Source organism: Dipteris shenzhenensis, chromosome 18 (genome assembly GCF_047967505.1).
Source record: "Dipteris shenzhenensis isolate YYH24624 ecotype China chromosome 18, Dip_SZ_1.0, whole genome shotgun sequence".
NCBI lineage: Eukaryota > Viridiplantae > Streptophyta > Polypodiopsida > Gleicheniales > Dipteridaceae > Dipteris > Dipteris shenzhenensis.
In genome coordinates, this window is record NC_141613.1 from 52980869 (window position 1) to 52994589 (window position 13721).

The window sequence follows — 13721 nt, forward strand, 5'->3', positions numbered from 1 at the left end:
ATTATATGAATTTCAACAAGGAGTATCTGTAATCTTAAACAGTTGGAGGAAATGATGTCATCTGTCATAGGCAAAATTCAATATATGGCATCCAGCAATAATTTTTTTTCACTTGTTGCTCTTATTTTCAGCTTGCAGATGCCAAGGAGGTGATGGCGCATGTCAGTTTATTCAAGGGTGCCCGATTTCCCGTGCTCACTCCAAATCTAAGGGTAATTTGACCTAGCTGTTTTTGTTTTTTTTCATATGAGAGACGGCCTTGCAATTTGTCATAATTACTTTACCGAAGTATGGAAGGCATGTTGCATACAATCCCATAGCCAGTATAAAAATGGATTGTTCTGCTGTCTATGTCCACTTTGTCGAGTCTTGGTGCATACTAAATGGATAATTGCTAATTCCCTTGCAGGGTTTTGAAGCAGCCATTGCTGCTGGAGCTAAGGAAGTTGCGATATTTGCTTCTGCCTCTGAATCTTTCTCAAGATTGAATATAAATTGCAGCATCCAGGACAGCTTGAGGCGGTACGAGGATGTCATGGGTGCTGCAAAAAGACATTCACTTCCTGTTAGAGGGTATTTTTTCTTAAAAAGATGCTTTTCCTGCATTGTGACAGCAGTGGTCAGAAGTGCATATAATAAATGAAAAGGAGCGCGAGTGCCTCTCAATTTGGTAGATATAGGAAAGCCCGGAGCTGAGTATTTACAGAAGTAGTATCATAGCAGACATCTGTCTTGTTGAGTGAACAAAATGGGCCTTGCTTTGTTATATGATTTTGCATCCTATGTTGTGCTTTAATTATGTGCCAAGTATTGTGCAGATAAGTTAATGATTTGTGGTTTTCTCGTGTGATTATTGGCTCTATTTGAGATTTGAAAATTAGAGGTAACCTGAAAGTAATATGTCCAAGTTTGGCATATGATCAGCTAGTATATAGGACCGATAGTTTACTCCACAGTAGAAGGCATTTGAGACTTTTACCATGTGATTGCATGAGAAGTATATATTTCAAGAAATCAATACAGTTTTGAATGAAGAATAAGCTGGGGTTTCAATCCCTTGGTAGATTTAGTGGGGCTTTTCTTTGAAATCTCACTTTGGATTCTCCCACCATAGTTTGGTTGGAATCAAGGACTATGTCTAAATCATTATAATAGGTCCTGGAATACATATAATTGTAGAACATGCAGGTTCTTGAAAGTGAACTTTGCCGCAGAATTAATAGATCCACAGGACAAGATAAAAATACCTATATCCAATAGCATAGCATGAGTTAAAACTTTTTATCAAATTGACCAGGTGTAGGATTCAAACAAATTTCTGGGAATCTTCATTCAACTTGCTAGATACAAAAGCCTCAGGATATTCATAAGACAATTCTTTATTCCTGTCAATCCATTACAAAAGATGGCTTTTGACTTGGACTAGATCAGTATTACCTAATTGTAGCCAAGTATAATTCTTTCCATTAAACAATAAAAGTTCTTACTGATTGTATAAAACCCCTCTGTACAGCTGACTTGTGAACCTTCCTACCAGTTGACCGATCATTTACAAGTGCTTCCTTACGTGGATATTCTGGTATGTAGTCACATTTTCGATCTTTGGGATATTCTTATCAGTGAGGACAATCATTGCATTCCAGATGTCTTCCTGGGACACCTGGATAGAAGTTAAAGTGGACATAATGGGACAACTCTTTTAGTATTCACCATACAATGGTGGGATGGATAAGTTACCTGTGAAAGCCAATGATGCATGACTTTCATTTGAATTTTTTCTCATAGATCTTCATCTCTTGGACAAATGTTGCATATCTAGCATAAAGAGAGGGCTCCACAAATTGCATTCTCTAGCTATGGCAATAGAGAGAGAAAACTAAACCTTCAGGAATTTAATAGCTAGAATCTAGAATAATCGTGAATGGAAGTATGATTCTCATTACATGCATATTATAACAACTATTCAGATTCTTGAATATATATGCAACTATATAGAAATCAACCCTTTCATTTTGACAATACAATTTTGAAAATAGTAAGCTGCTTATACCTTTGCAACAGGCTACTGAATTCTATTTTGTCACGTCGTACAACTTCTAATACCACAGTAGTTCATCATTGGGACAAAATGTAGATCTTCTGAATCTGGGAGTTTCTTACTTTCTAGGAAATTTTGATTCTAGCACTCAGAAGTAAATCTGTGTTCAACAAAAGTATTGTAAGAATAATTGGCACCACATTTTGGAGCTACTATTATGGTCATATTGCTTCAATAAAATTATATAGTCATGTTTCTTTACGTTTGACTCCAAGTGGGGGAAGAAAACTCGACTGAAAAAGGAAATTCAATTTGAAACATAAAAAATAAACAACTCGTCATGAATCTGTCTAGACACACTAGAATTACTTCATGCTTTGCATATAGGAAGAACACATTATACTGAATAGATGTCCAGGTATGCCAACTTGAGGCACAACAAATGTAGCACTTGGAAATGCTATCAGAGTCCACCAAATGTAGCACTTGGGAAGGATTTTCTAGCAACACTTGGAAAGTGATTACTTTTTTCCATCAGCCCAACATAGACTTATGTCGTGCAGTCTTTTAAGCTTATTTCGGTATTTGCAATGTTGTGTATCACATTCTCTTCCTGTATGAAGCAAAGACCACCTTGCCCCAAGTCCCTAGACTGCCAAATTAGTGAATTTATACCCCTTGGTTTTTCATGTTTCTTTTCATTCCGCCTTCTATAACAAAGGACTAACTTCCATCAGCCCATTGCAGCCTAGTGTCATCTTCAAACTCACCACGAAAAAGAGAAATCAAAGCTTGGATTTTTGACCTTATGATACTCGTTTAGACAGCAGCTCACGCTCATGCATAGAAGGGACCTACACAAGCTCTTTTTAAGGGGGGGGGGGTGAAAGTGCTCCCACACAAGCACAAACCCACATACTCACATACATCTATAAAAACATTGAAGGTAAAAGCCAGATACATCAATGATGAAGGGTAATTAGTACTTAACCCGAATTCTCTTCAGCAGATTAAATTGTTTGAAGATGGATTATTTCACTTTTATCTCTCCTAAGTAAATGTGATTGAAAAGGTAGATGATAGGGCATCTGAAAGATCCTTGAAGACCACAAGAATCAACTGTCTCAATGCGTACAGCCAAGTATAAATCCATAATCTACATTAGTAATGAGGACAGCTGTTTCTGCACCCAAAAATAGACCATACATTGAATCTAGAAATCCTTTGCTCGAAAAACTCATTTCCATGGTAAAGTAGGCCCACTAATAATTATTAGAAGCTGTTTTTGACCTTCTTGAAATGATTATGCTGTTTTCTTGTCTTATGTATAAATACCACATTCAACAACAAATTACAATTGGGTGGCAACAAACTATTGTTCACTTCACAATGCCAAGATCAAAACTCTATTCGAGGAGCAGTTAACATTATCCTCCTATGGCCCAAGGCCCTAGGTCTACAAGGCGAATTGAACATGTGAGAGAGCTTAAAAACGCGACCAAGACAATCCTGTAGCAATAAGCATACAATGAAAGGAGAGAATAACTCGCAGTGATTTTAGGCCAAGTCTCCTTGCCTTCTATTCCTTGTTTTGGGTACTAATGCTGTTTCGAGTTGATTGAAAAAGTGTAAACATTTTCCAATTGATCAATTGTAATCTGTCTGATAAGAAATACAAGTGGAGGAGAAAGAATAAATATATGCACATTTAAAACCAAGTGAAGATACCTTGAGTTCAAGATAAGATCGTCCAGATTAGATTTTGCTCTCCTATTGATGAAGGAGAATCAGTGTACTCCAAATTTCAAATGTGTCATTTCGCCAGATATGATGCTGTATGTTTACAATATCACTTCTATTTAGAGTAAATGGGTTTCTGTGGTTCCATGCAGCTATATCCACATCTTGAAATCACCTTCATAGTGAACCCTTCTTGCCAAGTGGTGGACGTCCACATTACAGTAGATGGCATTTGACATGGCTTAAGTTACATACTTCATCCTTAGTGACCAAACAATCATTCAAATGTTGCTGCCCTATGCATAACTTGAGAAGGTGAATATAATTTTGTTGGTCTTGGTTACCTCACCAAAGATGACTATGTGAATTCTTTAAAGATGCTTTATAGAAGCTTCTATAAAATTTACGCATTTTTGGTGTATACACTGAAGTTACTCTGTTGGGAAGCAAATCGTGCCTGTCACATTAAGAACAAACTAATATCCCACCTGTCTTAGCACTGCCATTATTGCTTGAAATGCTTGATAGAAACTTGTGGAAATCCAAATGAAAATCCAGAGGAAAGAACCTAACTCCTTAGTGACACGTATACCAAGGAAAATACAACTCCTCAATGAGGGGTACAATATTAAAAACACAAGGATATCCCCTTGTTCGCCGCTCTATGGGGGATTACCTCGTATAAAGTGATGAACAAATAATGCCATTATATACCACCATCTGTGAAATGAAGGAAAGGACCTGACTCCCATAGACTACTGAAAGCCTTTCTCATTTGCCTAGTGCGATCCGAATCTCCAGGAGTCTATCCCATCTACCTTTGAGAGTGTGAATGATATCGAGCCAAATGCTGGCAGTGTCTCCGAGGCCCAAATGCGAATTTTGAATCCGGACTGAATAAAGAAGTACGACTTAAATGAGATTAAGGTAGAAGAGAGACCTTCAGGCCCTACAAGAATGCCACGGCACTGAACAAACTCTCCAAGGACAAAAATAATCATTCTTTGTGGTGATACTCACAGCTTTGTTTAAGGTAATTCAAGTGTACATAAAAAAGTAATAGTTTGACCTTATTATTGTTACGCTGAAGGTTAAGATCTGCAGTGTGACTGTAAAATGTCCTTAACTAGATCATTTTACTTTGTAATGAGATAACAAGTCTCCAAATTCCATTTGTGCATACATTGTTTTGTTAGATTAATATATATGCACATCTATGCATAAATTTATACTTTCCACTGTCGTGAAACAGGTATGTTTCTTGTGTTGTGGCTTGCCCAGATGAAGGGCCAATTTCTCCATCCAAGGTAGCCTTTGTTGCAAACAGGCTGTTAGACATGGGTTGCTACGAGATCTCTCTTGGTGACACTATCGGTACCGGGACTCCTGGTAATTGTCTGCTCATATGGACCATTTAGTGATATAATCCTCAAGCACCACAAAAGTTGTGAACCTTTTTGATAAGAGAAGTAGCATAGCATAACAGGTCAGCTGAGACTGCAAGATGTAGCACGACAGATCCTGTAGACAGTAAGTATTTTCTATATATTGAAGCTCACTGGACAGTGCAAGAAGGAGATTGCAACTGTAGAGTTTTTAAGTGAGTGGATAGTTGTGATTATTGTACAACTGAAGCATGCTTCCAAACTGTGTTCATAGCTGAACCTACTGATAGCTTTAGCCTTTGTGTGATTACAAATAGGGCACCTCTTCATCTTGCATTCTAAGCACATTCAACTCTGAGCAAGGACAAGATTCACTTCACTGCTCCTAAGCATGCAGAACAATTCAATAGTCTAGTGAAATTACTGTATATAGAAACGAAAGAAGGCCTAACCTTAACGTTTTCTTATTTTCTCTGCTTTTTCCGTATTTCTAAATGGTATTTTTACATGGGCTCATTGGCATTGTTAGACAACGTAAAGATATTCTATATCCGACTGGACCTTCACTTTAAGAAGGCTTTGCATGAACTGATTTATCCTCTTTATAAAGTTGAGGTTGCTTTAGTTCAACTTACATTTTATAATATATCTATAAATGAAGGATGAATTGTAGTATTGCAAAATGGTTTTTCGGTTATCCTTGATTTCATGAACGATTGGATATAGTCCTTGTTGAATTGAAAACATTGATTTTGAAAGTCTTGTAAATTTAAATGGTGTATGAGTGTCCATGACTTGCAAGGTTTGGGAATGTTATGTGGAGTGTAGTCATGCAAGTGTAGTGCATGTGGATAAGGATTACCAAGTCGTGCCTTTTAATAATATGGCAATTTTTTTCAAGCATTAATAGAAGCTTCCTTTTTCTTTAAAACAATAATAGTAATAATATGTCAATCCCTTAGTGTTTTGGGATAAGGCTTGATGAATGAGGAAAATATGTTACAAAAATAAGATTCTCCTCATGTATTTATAGGCTCAATTGGAGAATAATTAAGAAATGCAATATGGCCCTGCAAGTGAGCCTTGACACAAAGTGAAGGAACCATGAGGTGGATTGCTTCATAGGTGGGCCAGACTTTGGGCTTGCTGCTTAGAGGGATTCAGATTGGGTTGGTTTGACACTAGGCAGCCACCTAGGAGGACATTCATGCATTTTTTTACTGAGTAAGAAACGATCAACAGTTGCTACCTCATCTTGTCAGTTGAGCGCAGGGCAGCTTTCACAACCACAGTGGAATGTGTTTGGTTGAGATGCTTGTTAGAAGATCCCACTCCAATTCTCACTCACAGTCAGAGTGCCATCGTCGTAGTGTGGAGTCCTATGTTTCATGGGCATACAATACACATTGAGATACATTATCACAATGTTAGGGAGCGGCAACATGCATGGGTAGATCAACTTGCTCTTTTGCACTACACACACTACACATCAAAATGTGGTGGATCTTTTCACGAAAGCATTACCTCGTCCAAAGTTTAAGGCTTTCTGCAAAGCTTCAAATTTATATATGTTTGGTGATTGATAGTATATCTTGTACATTTTGACATTGTTACTACATGGGTTTTAGGAATATTAAGGAGGAAGTCAAAGTCCAATCTTCTAGCCGGTCCTGGAGTTCCAAAGGAGGAATCGGAACAAAAGCCGAAAGCATAGAAGTAATTTGTTGCCACAAAGGATGATAATGAGAGCCCAAATCATATCTGGTGGTTGCCAGAGAAAAGGGGAGCACAGTACTAGCATCATCTATAACATCAACAACCAAGGTGATGCCCTTAAACGAGACAAAGTAGGAACGTCGAGGTTCGTGTAAAGCCAAGGGAGGCTGAAAGACTTTCGACCAGTGAATGCTCTCAGCTCTTAAAGAATTCCCAAGCAAGGATTTCCGTCCATTCCATTCCAGATGAGAAAGAACATGCTTCCAGTCAAGAAGCAGGCGGGAGACAAAAGGGCAGCTAGGCAAAGTGCCATTAGTGCAGCCAAAAAAGAAATCCCATTGATCGAGTTGCCAATGATCAAACGCACAAATACTGATATGAGTGACCAGAGGTCTAATCATAACAACCCAAGGCTGATCACCTTGCAGGAATTGCAGCAACATTTCCCCCCTGTGGGCAAGGATATGCACGTGAATATCCGTGATGTTCAATCCACCATGCATCTTGGGAGAACAAATGTGATGCATCGAAAGAAGCCTAGACTTTTTCTGCCATGTTTGGATTGCCATTGGATTGCCAAAAGATTTCCATAAAGACAGACATGAAAGATGTAAGATCTGCCTTTTGTACATGATCAATGGCAGTTATTTGAATATATGCCACAAGGATGGACTGCACTATTTTAGGACCGTTTTGAACAATTACGTCCTTATAAAGTTCTGTGCCTAGTTCAAGAGTAAATAACCCCTATAATGAGAAGAGATTAGGCTTCCCAAAATGGCACCAACTTAGATTTTCCCAGCTGTTGTGCTCTATGAAGTTGGGATAGCTAACGAGCACATATGGTTAGTTACTTTGTTTTTTCTTAGTGAGACCTTGGTCAAGACTGCCTTTGTAACTATATGATGTTTGATGGCTGAGTAATTCATTACCATGACCATTCACCCTGTTATATGAATCAGGAAAAGTGTGGGGTGGTTTGAGGAGGGTTGCTGACAGATATTTATCACCCAGGATAGTAATGCATGAAGGACAAACAATCGTGAAAGTGGAGGAAGCATGTCATGTGAGAATGATAAAGCCAGAATTTTGAGTGAGCGTAAATCAAATTTGGATTCCAGAATCTGCGTGTTGGGCTTCCGGATACCCAAGAAGGGTTTTATGTAGTGAACTCCTACCTGTATATCAGTGGGAGCACGATGAATGCATTAGGCTTTTGTGTGTTGTAGCTAATGGTTGGCTTTCCTTTTTGGTTTCCTTCAGTAGTGTAAAAATCTGTTCAGACCAGGCATTCCTTGTCAGGTTACGCTGCCTTTTAACATGTAAGAGTTTGATAAATAGAGCTCTCTTGAAAGGTATTATGTATGCGATTACAGATTTTGATAGGCAGCTTTGACATCTTAAACTTGGATCCAAAGTTTGAAGTATTTGCTTGAGAAAGGTTTTCTCATTTGATAATATTGTATTACAGGGAGTGTGTCGCAGATGCTGGAAGCTGTGATGAAAGTTGTGCCAGTAGAGAAATTAGCTGTGCATTTCCATGACACATATGGGCAAGCATTAGCAAACATTCTTATGGCTCTTCAGGTATGAAATTGTACCAGCCCAACTAATCAATTTTTCTTTGGCAAGGGAAAAAAGGACGAGATAAGATGAGCTCGTCATGGTTGTGACAATGCTTGTCTGTGGGCATGCTAAAGGGGTAATAAGATTCCTTAGGTGGTTGCTGCATGATATTATAAACACCACATGTAGTTATCTCCACTTCAATCTGCTAGCTTATTACAGTGGCCATGGCTCCAGGCTGAGTGTGCTTTTCACTTTGGAAGAGTGATGTTGAACACATCAGAGTGGACATATCTTTATGCCAGTGACATGCACTCGTGTATACTGAAAACCACAGACCTTTTGTTTCAGCTTATCATTTAGGTGTGAAATAATTGGGCTTTCTGCAGATATATATCTGCCTAATTTGGTTTTCCTGTGATAAGACGAGCTCGTCATGGTTGTGACAATGCTTGTCTGTGGGCATGCTAAAGGGGTAATAAGATTCCTTAGGTGGTTGCTGCATGATATTATAAACACCGCATGTAGTTATCTCCACTTCAATCTGCTAGCTTATCACAGTGGCCATGGCTCCAGGCTGAGTTTGCTTTTCACTTTGGAAGAGTGATGTAAATTCAGCGTTGTGGTCTGTAAAATACCTGAACACATCAGAGTGGACATATCTTTATGCCAGTGACATGCACTCGTGTATACTGAAAACCACAGACCTTTTGTTTCAGCTCATCATTTAGGTGTGAAATAATTGGGCTTTCTGCAGATATATATCTGCCTAATTTGGTTTTCCTGTTATGGCATGGTCCCATTAATATTTTAACCCTGAAGTGCTTAGTTAATATGCAAATTCATGTACCTAACACCTGCCCACTGTCTCAATCATCTACACTTTAAGCTACCATGCATGGATGAGCGAACCTGGAAAAGTTTAGGGATGTCAGACCTCAGGACTTGTACTTACATGTGTGCTGTGTCTCTCGAGTGTAGTGTCCACAGTCTGATGGGCGCACTATTTGCCTTCTCACTGACGTATGGATTATGATGTGTAGATGGGCATCAAAGTTGTGGACTCATCTGTGGCTGGACTTGGTGGTTGCCCCTATGCGAAAGGTGCCAGTGGGAATGTGGCCACAGAGGATGTTTTGTATATGCTGAATGGCCTTGGTGTACAGACCAATGTAGATCTCAACAAAGTGATCACAACAGGGCACTTTATCTGTCAACAATTGGGCCGCCAGAACAATTCTAAGACAGCTATTGCTTTGCAGAGTAAACTACCAGGCGACAAGTCAAAAATGTGACTCATCAAAAAAATATTCTATGTTGCAACGTGAATTGCAACCGTCATTCTGTTACAATAAGCATCCTCTGTTTCCTCACGATTACTATTCTTTCAAGTTCCAGCATTGGATATTGCTTTTCATCAAGGCTGGTTGGCATTGTGTTTATTTACAAGCCCCTTATTTACACACATAATTTGTGTATATCATGAGCAGCATGGATTCAATGCTTATATATATCCATGATTATCTTTAATGCAATTTATGCTGTCCGCGTTGAAGCATTTTTATTACATGCTAGTGTTTTACAGGATTTGCATTGAAAGCATTCCATGGCCATGCCTGATTTAGGAATGTTGTGGACAACAGTAAGCTTATTCAAATGATCAAATTTATGTTGTTGCTGTACTTGAGAAGTTCAAAATGCTATCACAGGCTTTACAGCCTGAGAGCATCTACCTAGGGGTGCCACTGCAAAAGAGCAGGACAGTCAGCGATCCGTCCATGGGATGCAGCCCCAGGTGGGACTGACATATGCTTAGACACGCAGGTCTATTTATAGGAAGCAGCATATGTGCTATGTACGGCTGCAGTTGCCTGACAACCACCACCCGTTAGGCCAGGTAGCAGGGTTGGGCCTATATGAGCAGTTGGCTGCCCTTGTCAGTTGGTCTCTTGGGAGACGGATGAGCCTATAAAGGCGTTCTGCCTCCTGCTACCTCATTCATTTCATTATCTCATTAGCTCTTCAGCCTGTAGTCTTAATCAGCAAGCAGCCCCTTAAGAGGGGTTCTGCAAGGATTAGGAGAGGGGGAGCAGTCTGCCCTTCTCCACTCCCACCATCTTCAGGAAGGCCCAGCCTTCCTTCAGTCCAGAAGGAGCAGTCAGGCCTTTATCCGTGGTACTTGTTTCATGCTTTACAGAGTCTTGAAGGAGGGGGCTAGTTGCCCCTCCCACATGTATGCACAAATTATGTAGAACAACATGGGGATTGTCTCTCTATTTCAATTAATTTTGTTGCTTCCACACTCGATGAATTAGCATGTACATACTTGTGAGAGCATATCTTAGCTTATGTATCTTTGCATTGGTTCCTTGATATATTAGTCACATCACAGTGAGGTCCTAGAGTGTTTTAACAATTATTGCATATGAAGATCCACCCTCTGAGAAGAAAGTAACACGCAATTCAAAATCGGATTGAGTATGTTTGGCTCACCACCCAGCTTGATTGAGACATATGATACATATGATATAGTGTTTAGGGAGAGCATTTGAACTTATAAGAGGATTGGCTCAAATCAATCATGCGATTGGATGACCTCATAACGTCTATTGTAATGAAAATAGTAATTGATTAACTAATGGCATTGGAGATATCTCAATGACTTTCATTGGTTGGTGATAGAGGGCTATTGTGATTGCTATGGGATTGGCGAGGACAGATATATATTTGTGTATCATGATATCACAGTTCTCTTTGATAGGAATAAACGCACACTTTACATGCAATAAGAAATGATACATTGTTTAGGCTAGCAATGAAGCATCATGGTAGATTAGAACAATTTCTCATAGTGAAGAGAATTTGTGGGATTAAAGGCTGAGACATCGGAATTTCCAATCAACATAGCCATGTAGAGGAACAATTTGGGATCTAGTGGATTTGGTTCACATAGATATTGTAGGATATATGCTAGATACACAATCATTTTACTTTCATTGATGGCTATACGATGAAAGTATTTATTTACATTGTGCAGAAAAACTTAGAAACTTTTGAAATATTCGAAGACTTAAAAGGAATTGTAGAAAGCTCAACTAGAAGAAAGCTAAAATGCTTGAGAAGTGGCAATGGTAGAGAATACTTGCCACGGAGTTCGTTTTTTGCAAGAATAATGGCATCTTGAGGTAGACTACTAATGCAGATGCTTCAGAGTATAACAGCGTTGCAAAGAGAAAGAACAAGGTTAACCATTATCTGTGACAGTGCTTAGTATAGGCAAAGTCATTTTGGGCAGTAGCGACAAACATTACAGCATCTTTGGCTAGCCACTCACCAACTTACGCCAAAAGAGGCAAGGAGAGGAGTAAAACCAATGATGAGACATCTTAAAGTACTTACCTCAACAATATATGACCATATCAAACTAGCGGTAAGACGTCTTAGAATACTTGGCTCGAGGAGTCAAACCAACGGTGAGAGATCTTTGAGTATTTTTTCGAGCTTGATTCAACAACATATGTCCATATCCACGAGGATAAAAGCGCACGATTGGATCACATAATGACAAATGCATTTTGTCGGATACATAGATAGTTGCACAATCTTGGAACTAGGAAGATGTTTTACTACTGAATGCCATATTTGAAGACATGCCAAAGGACAAAACCTTTCATGAATGAAATGCATTTGAGAGATAGTCCCAACTGAGAGTTCATTTGGATGGTTTGGTTGAACAAATAGGAGAGGCAATTAAAGAGATGTATGAGTTGCTCAACCTTAAATGTATCGTTTGGTCATCAAGAGCTTGAGCATCAACACAAATGAGGGAACATCAAGTTATTCTCAACGGAGATAAGTTGATCGAGATGCATCGACTTAAAAACATCCATCAAGATGGGTGAGAAAGTTACTGATAGTAACAAAGAAATTTGTGACGGAGAAACAGCCTAGATATTGAAGTCTATGATCTCTCTTGCTGAATATTAATGAACCATCATCCTTTGAAGCAAGTAGGTCACAAGTTCAAGCCCAGAAGGTCATATTAGGTTCAAGCCCAGTAGGTCATATTAGGTTCAAGCCCTCGAGGACGAATACGAAGGCATAATCTAGAACATCTCATGGAAAATTACGGAAACGCCTCCATATGGAAACATTGTTGGTTGCAGATGGGCCTACAAAGTTAACTCAAGACAGATGGCACATTGAAATGATGCAAATCAAGGTTTCCCGCAAAAGATTAGAATAAATAGAAAGAAGTACATTTTGATGAATTGTTGTACTAGTGATTAGAATAAAGACAATCAACTCATCATTATGAATCATATGCATCTTTGGACTCGTATGTTCATCAGATGGATGTCAAGTCAGCTTTTCTCGATGGAGATCTGCAGAAAGAGGTCCACATGTAAGAGCCATTAGGTTTGAAGCAAAAGCAAAGAGCTTATGGTGTAAATTGAAGAAGCACTTTATGCTGTAAAGCAAGCCCTAAGAGCTTGGTCCAACAAGATTGGTGTATTTTTGAAGTCAACAGAATTTGTTGGAAGAGAAGTAATGTTATACAAAACTAAAGCAAGATGGAAATCTGCCATTCATTGCAATTTAAGTGGATATAATAATAGCAACAAATAGCTTGGAGATGATAGATTAGGTCAAGGAATACATGTTTAGTAGTTTTCCATGAGAGTTTAGGGTAATTGAAGTCATATTTTGGGCATTGAGGTTGACAACATAGAAAATGGGTTCCTTTTCAATCAAAGAAGATACATTGATGAAATGTTCAAATAGTTTGATTTAGTAGAATGCAAGCCTATCAACAATCCAATTGAAATAGGTCACCATACTTGTATCATTGAGAGTGGCGAGTTCAATTATGATATAATATATTAGCAAGTAGTTGGAAAATTGATTTATATGATCAAATCAACCTAGCTAGACATCAATTAGGTGGTAGACAAAATTAGTCAATTTATGGGAAACCCATGTGGGCATCATGGGGAAATGGTGAGGAGATTCATGATGTTGTAGCTTGGTTAGTCAGTTTATGGCAAACCCATGTGACCATCATTAGAAATTATGGACCATCAACTTTCATGTGTGCAAGATAAGAGGTTTGAAACCACGCCTAAAATTGCATTACTTGCATGAAAATGCAACATTTGGAGGTTTGATATTGTGACTTTACTTTCATAATCCTCAAAATGCAGAGTTAGACACCCAGCTCTAGCATTGAGGGGAACATTGAGGGGAACTACCACTTTTGTGACTTTATTAAGAGG

At 38.8% G+C, this 13721-nt stretch overlaps 1 protein-coding gene across 5 annotated transcripts in view; it reads left to right on the plus strand.

The window, feature by feature from the left end:
- The window catches only part of LOC147891412 (Aldolase superfamily protein), a 31763-nt gene extending 21807 nt beyond the window's left edge, over positions 1–9956 (plus strand). For all 5 annotated transcript variants that reach the window (XM_087389366.1, XM_087389368.1, XM_087389370.1 and 2 more), the window contains 5 exons: positions 132–212; positions 410–573; positions 5031–5167; positions 8351–8466; positions 9489–9956. In XM_087389366.1, the coding sequence (XP_087245492.1) occupies positions 132–212; positions 410–573; positions 5031–5167; positions 8351–8466; positions 9489–9740 (750 nt within the window). In that variant the 3' untranslated portion in view covers positions 9741–9956. The remainder of the gene's footprint in view (positions 1–131; positions 213–409; positions 574–5030; positions 5168–8350; positions 8467–9488) is intronic.
- The last annotated feature ends 3765 nt before the right edge of the window (positions 9957–13721 follow it).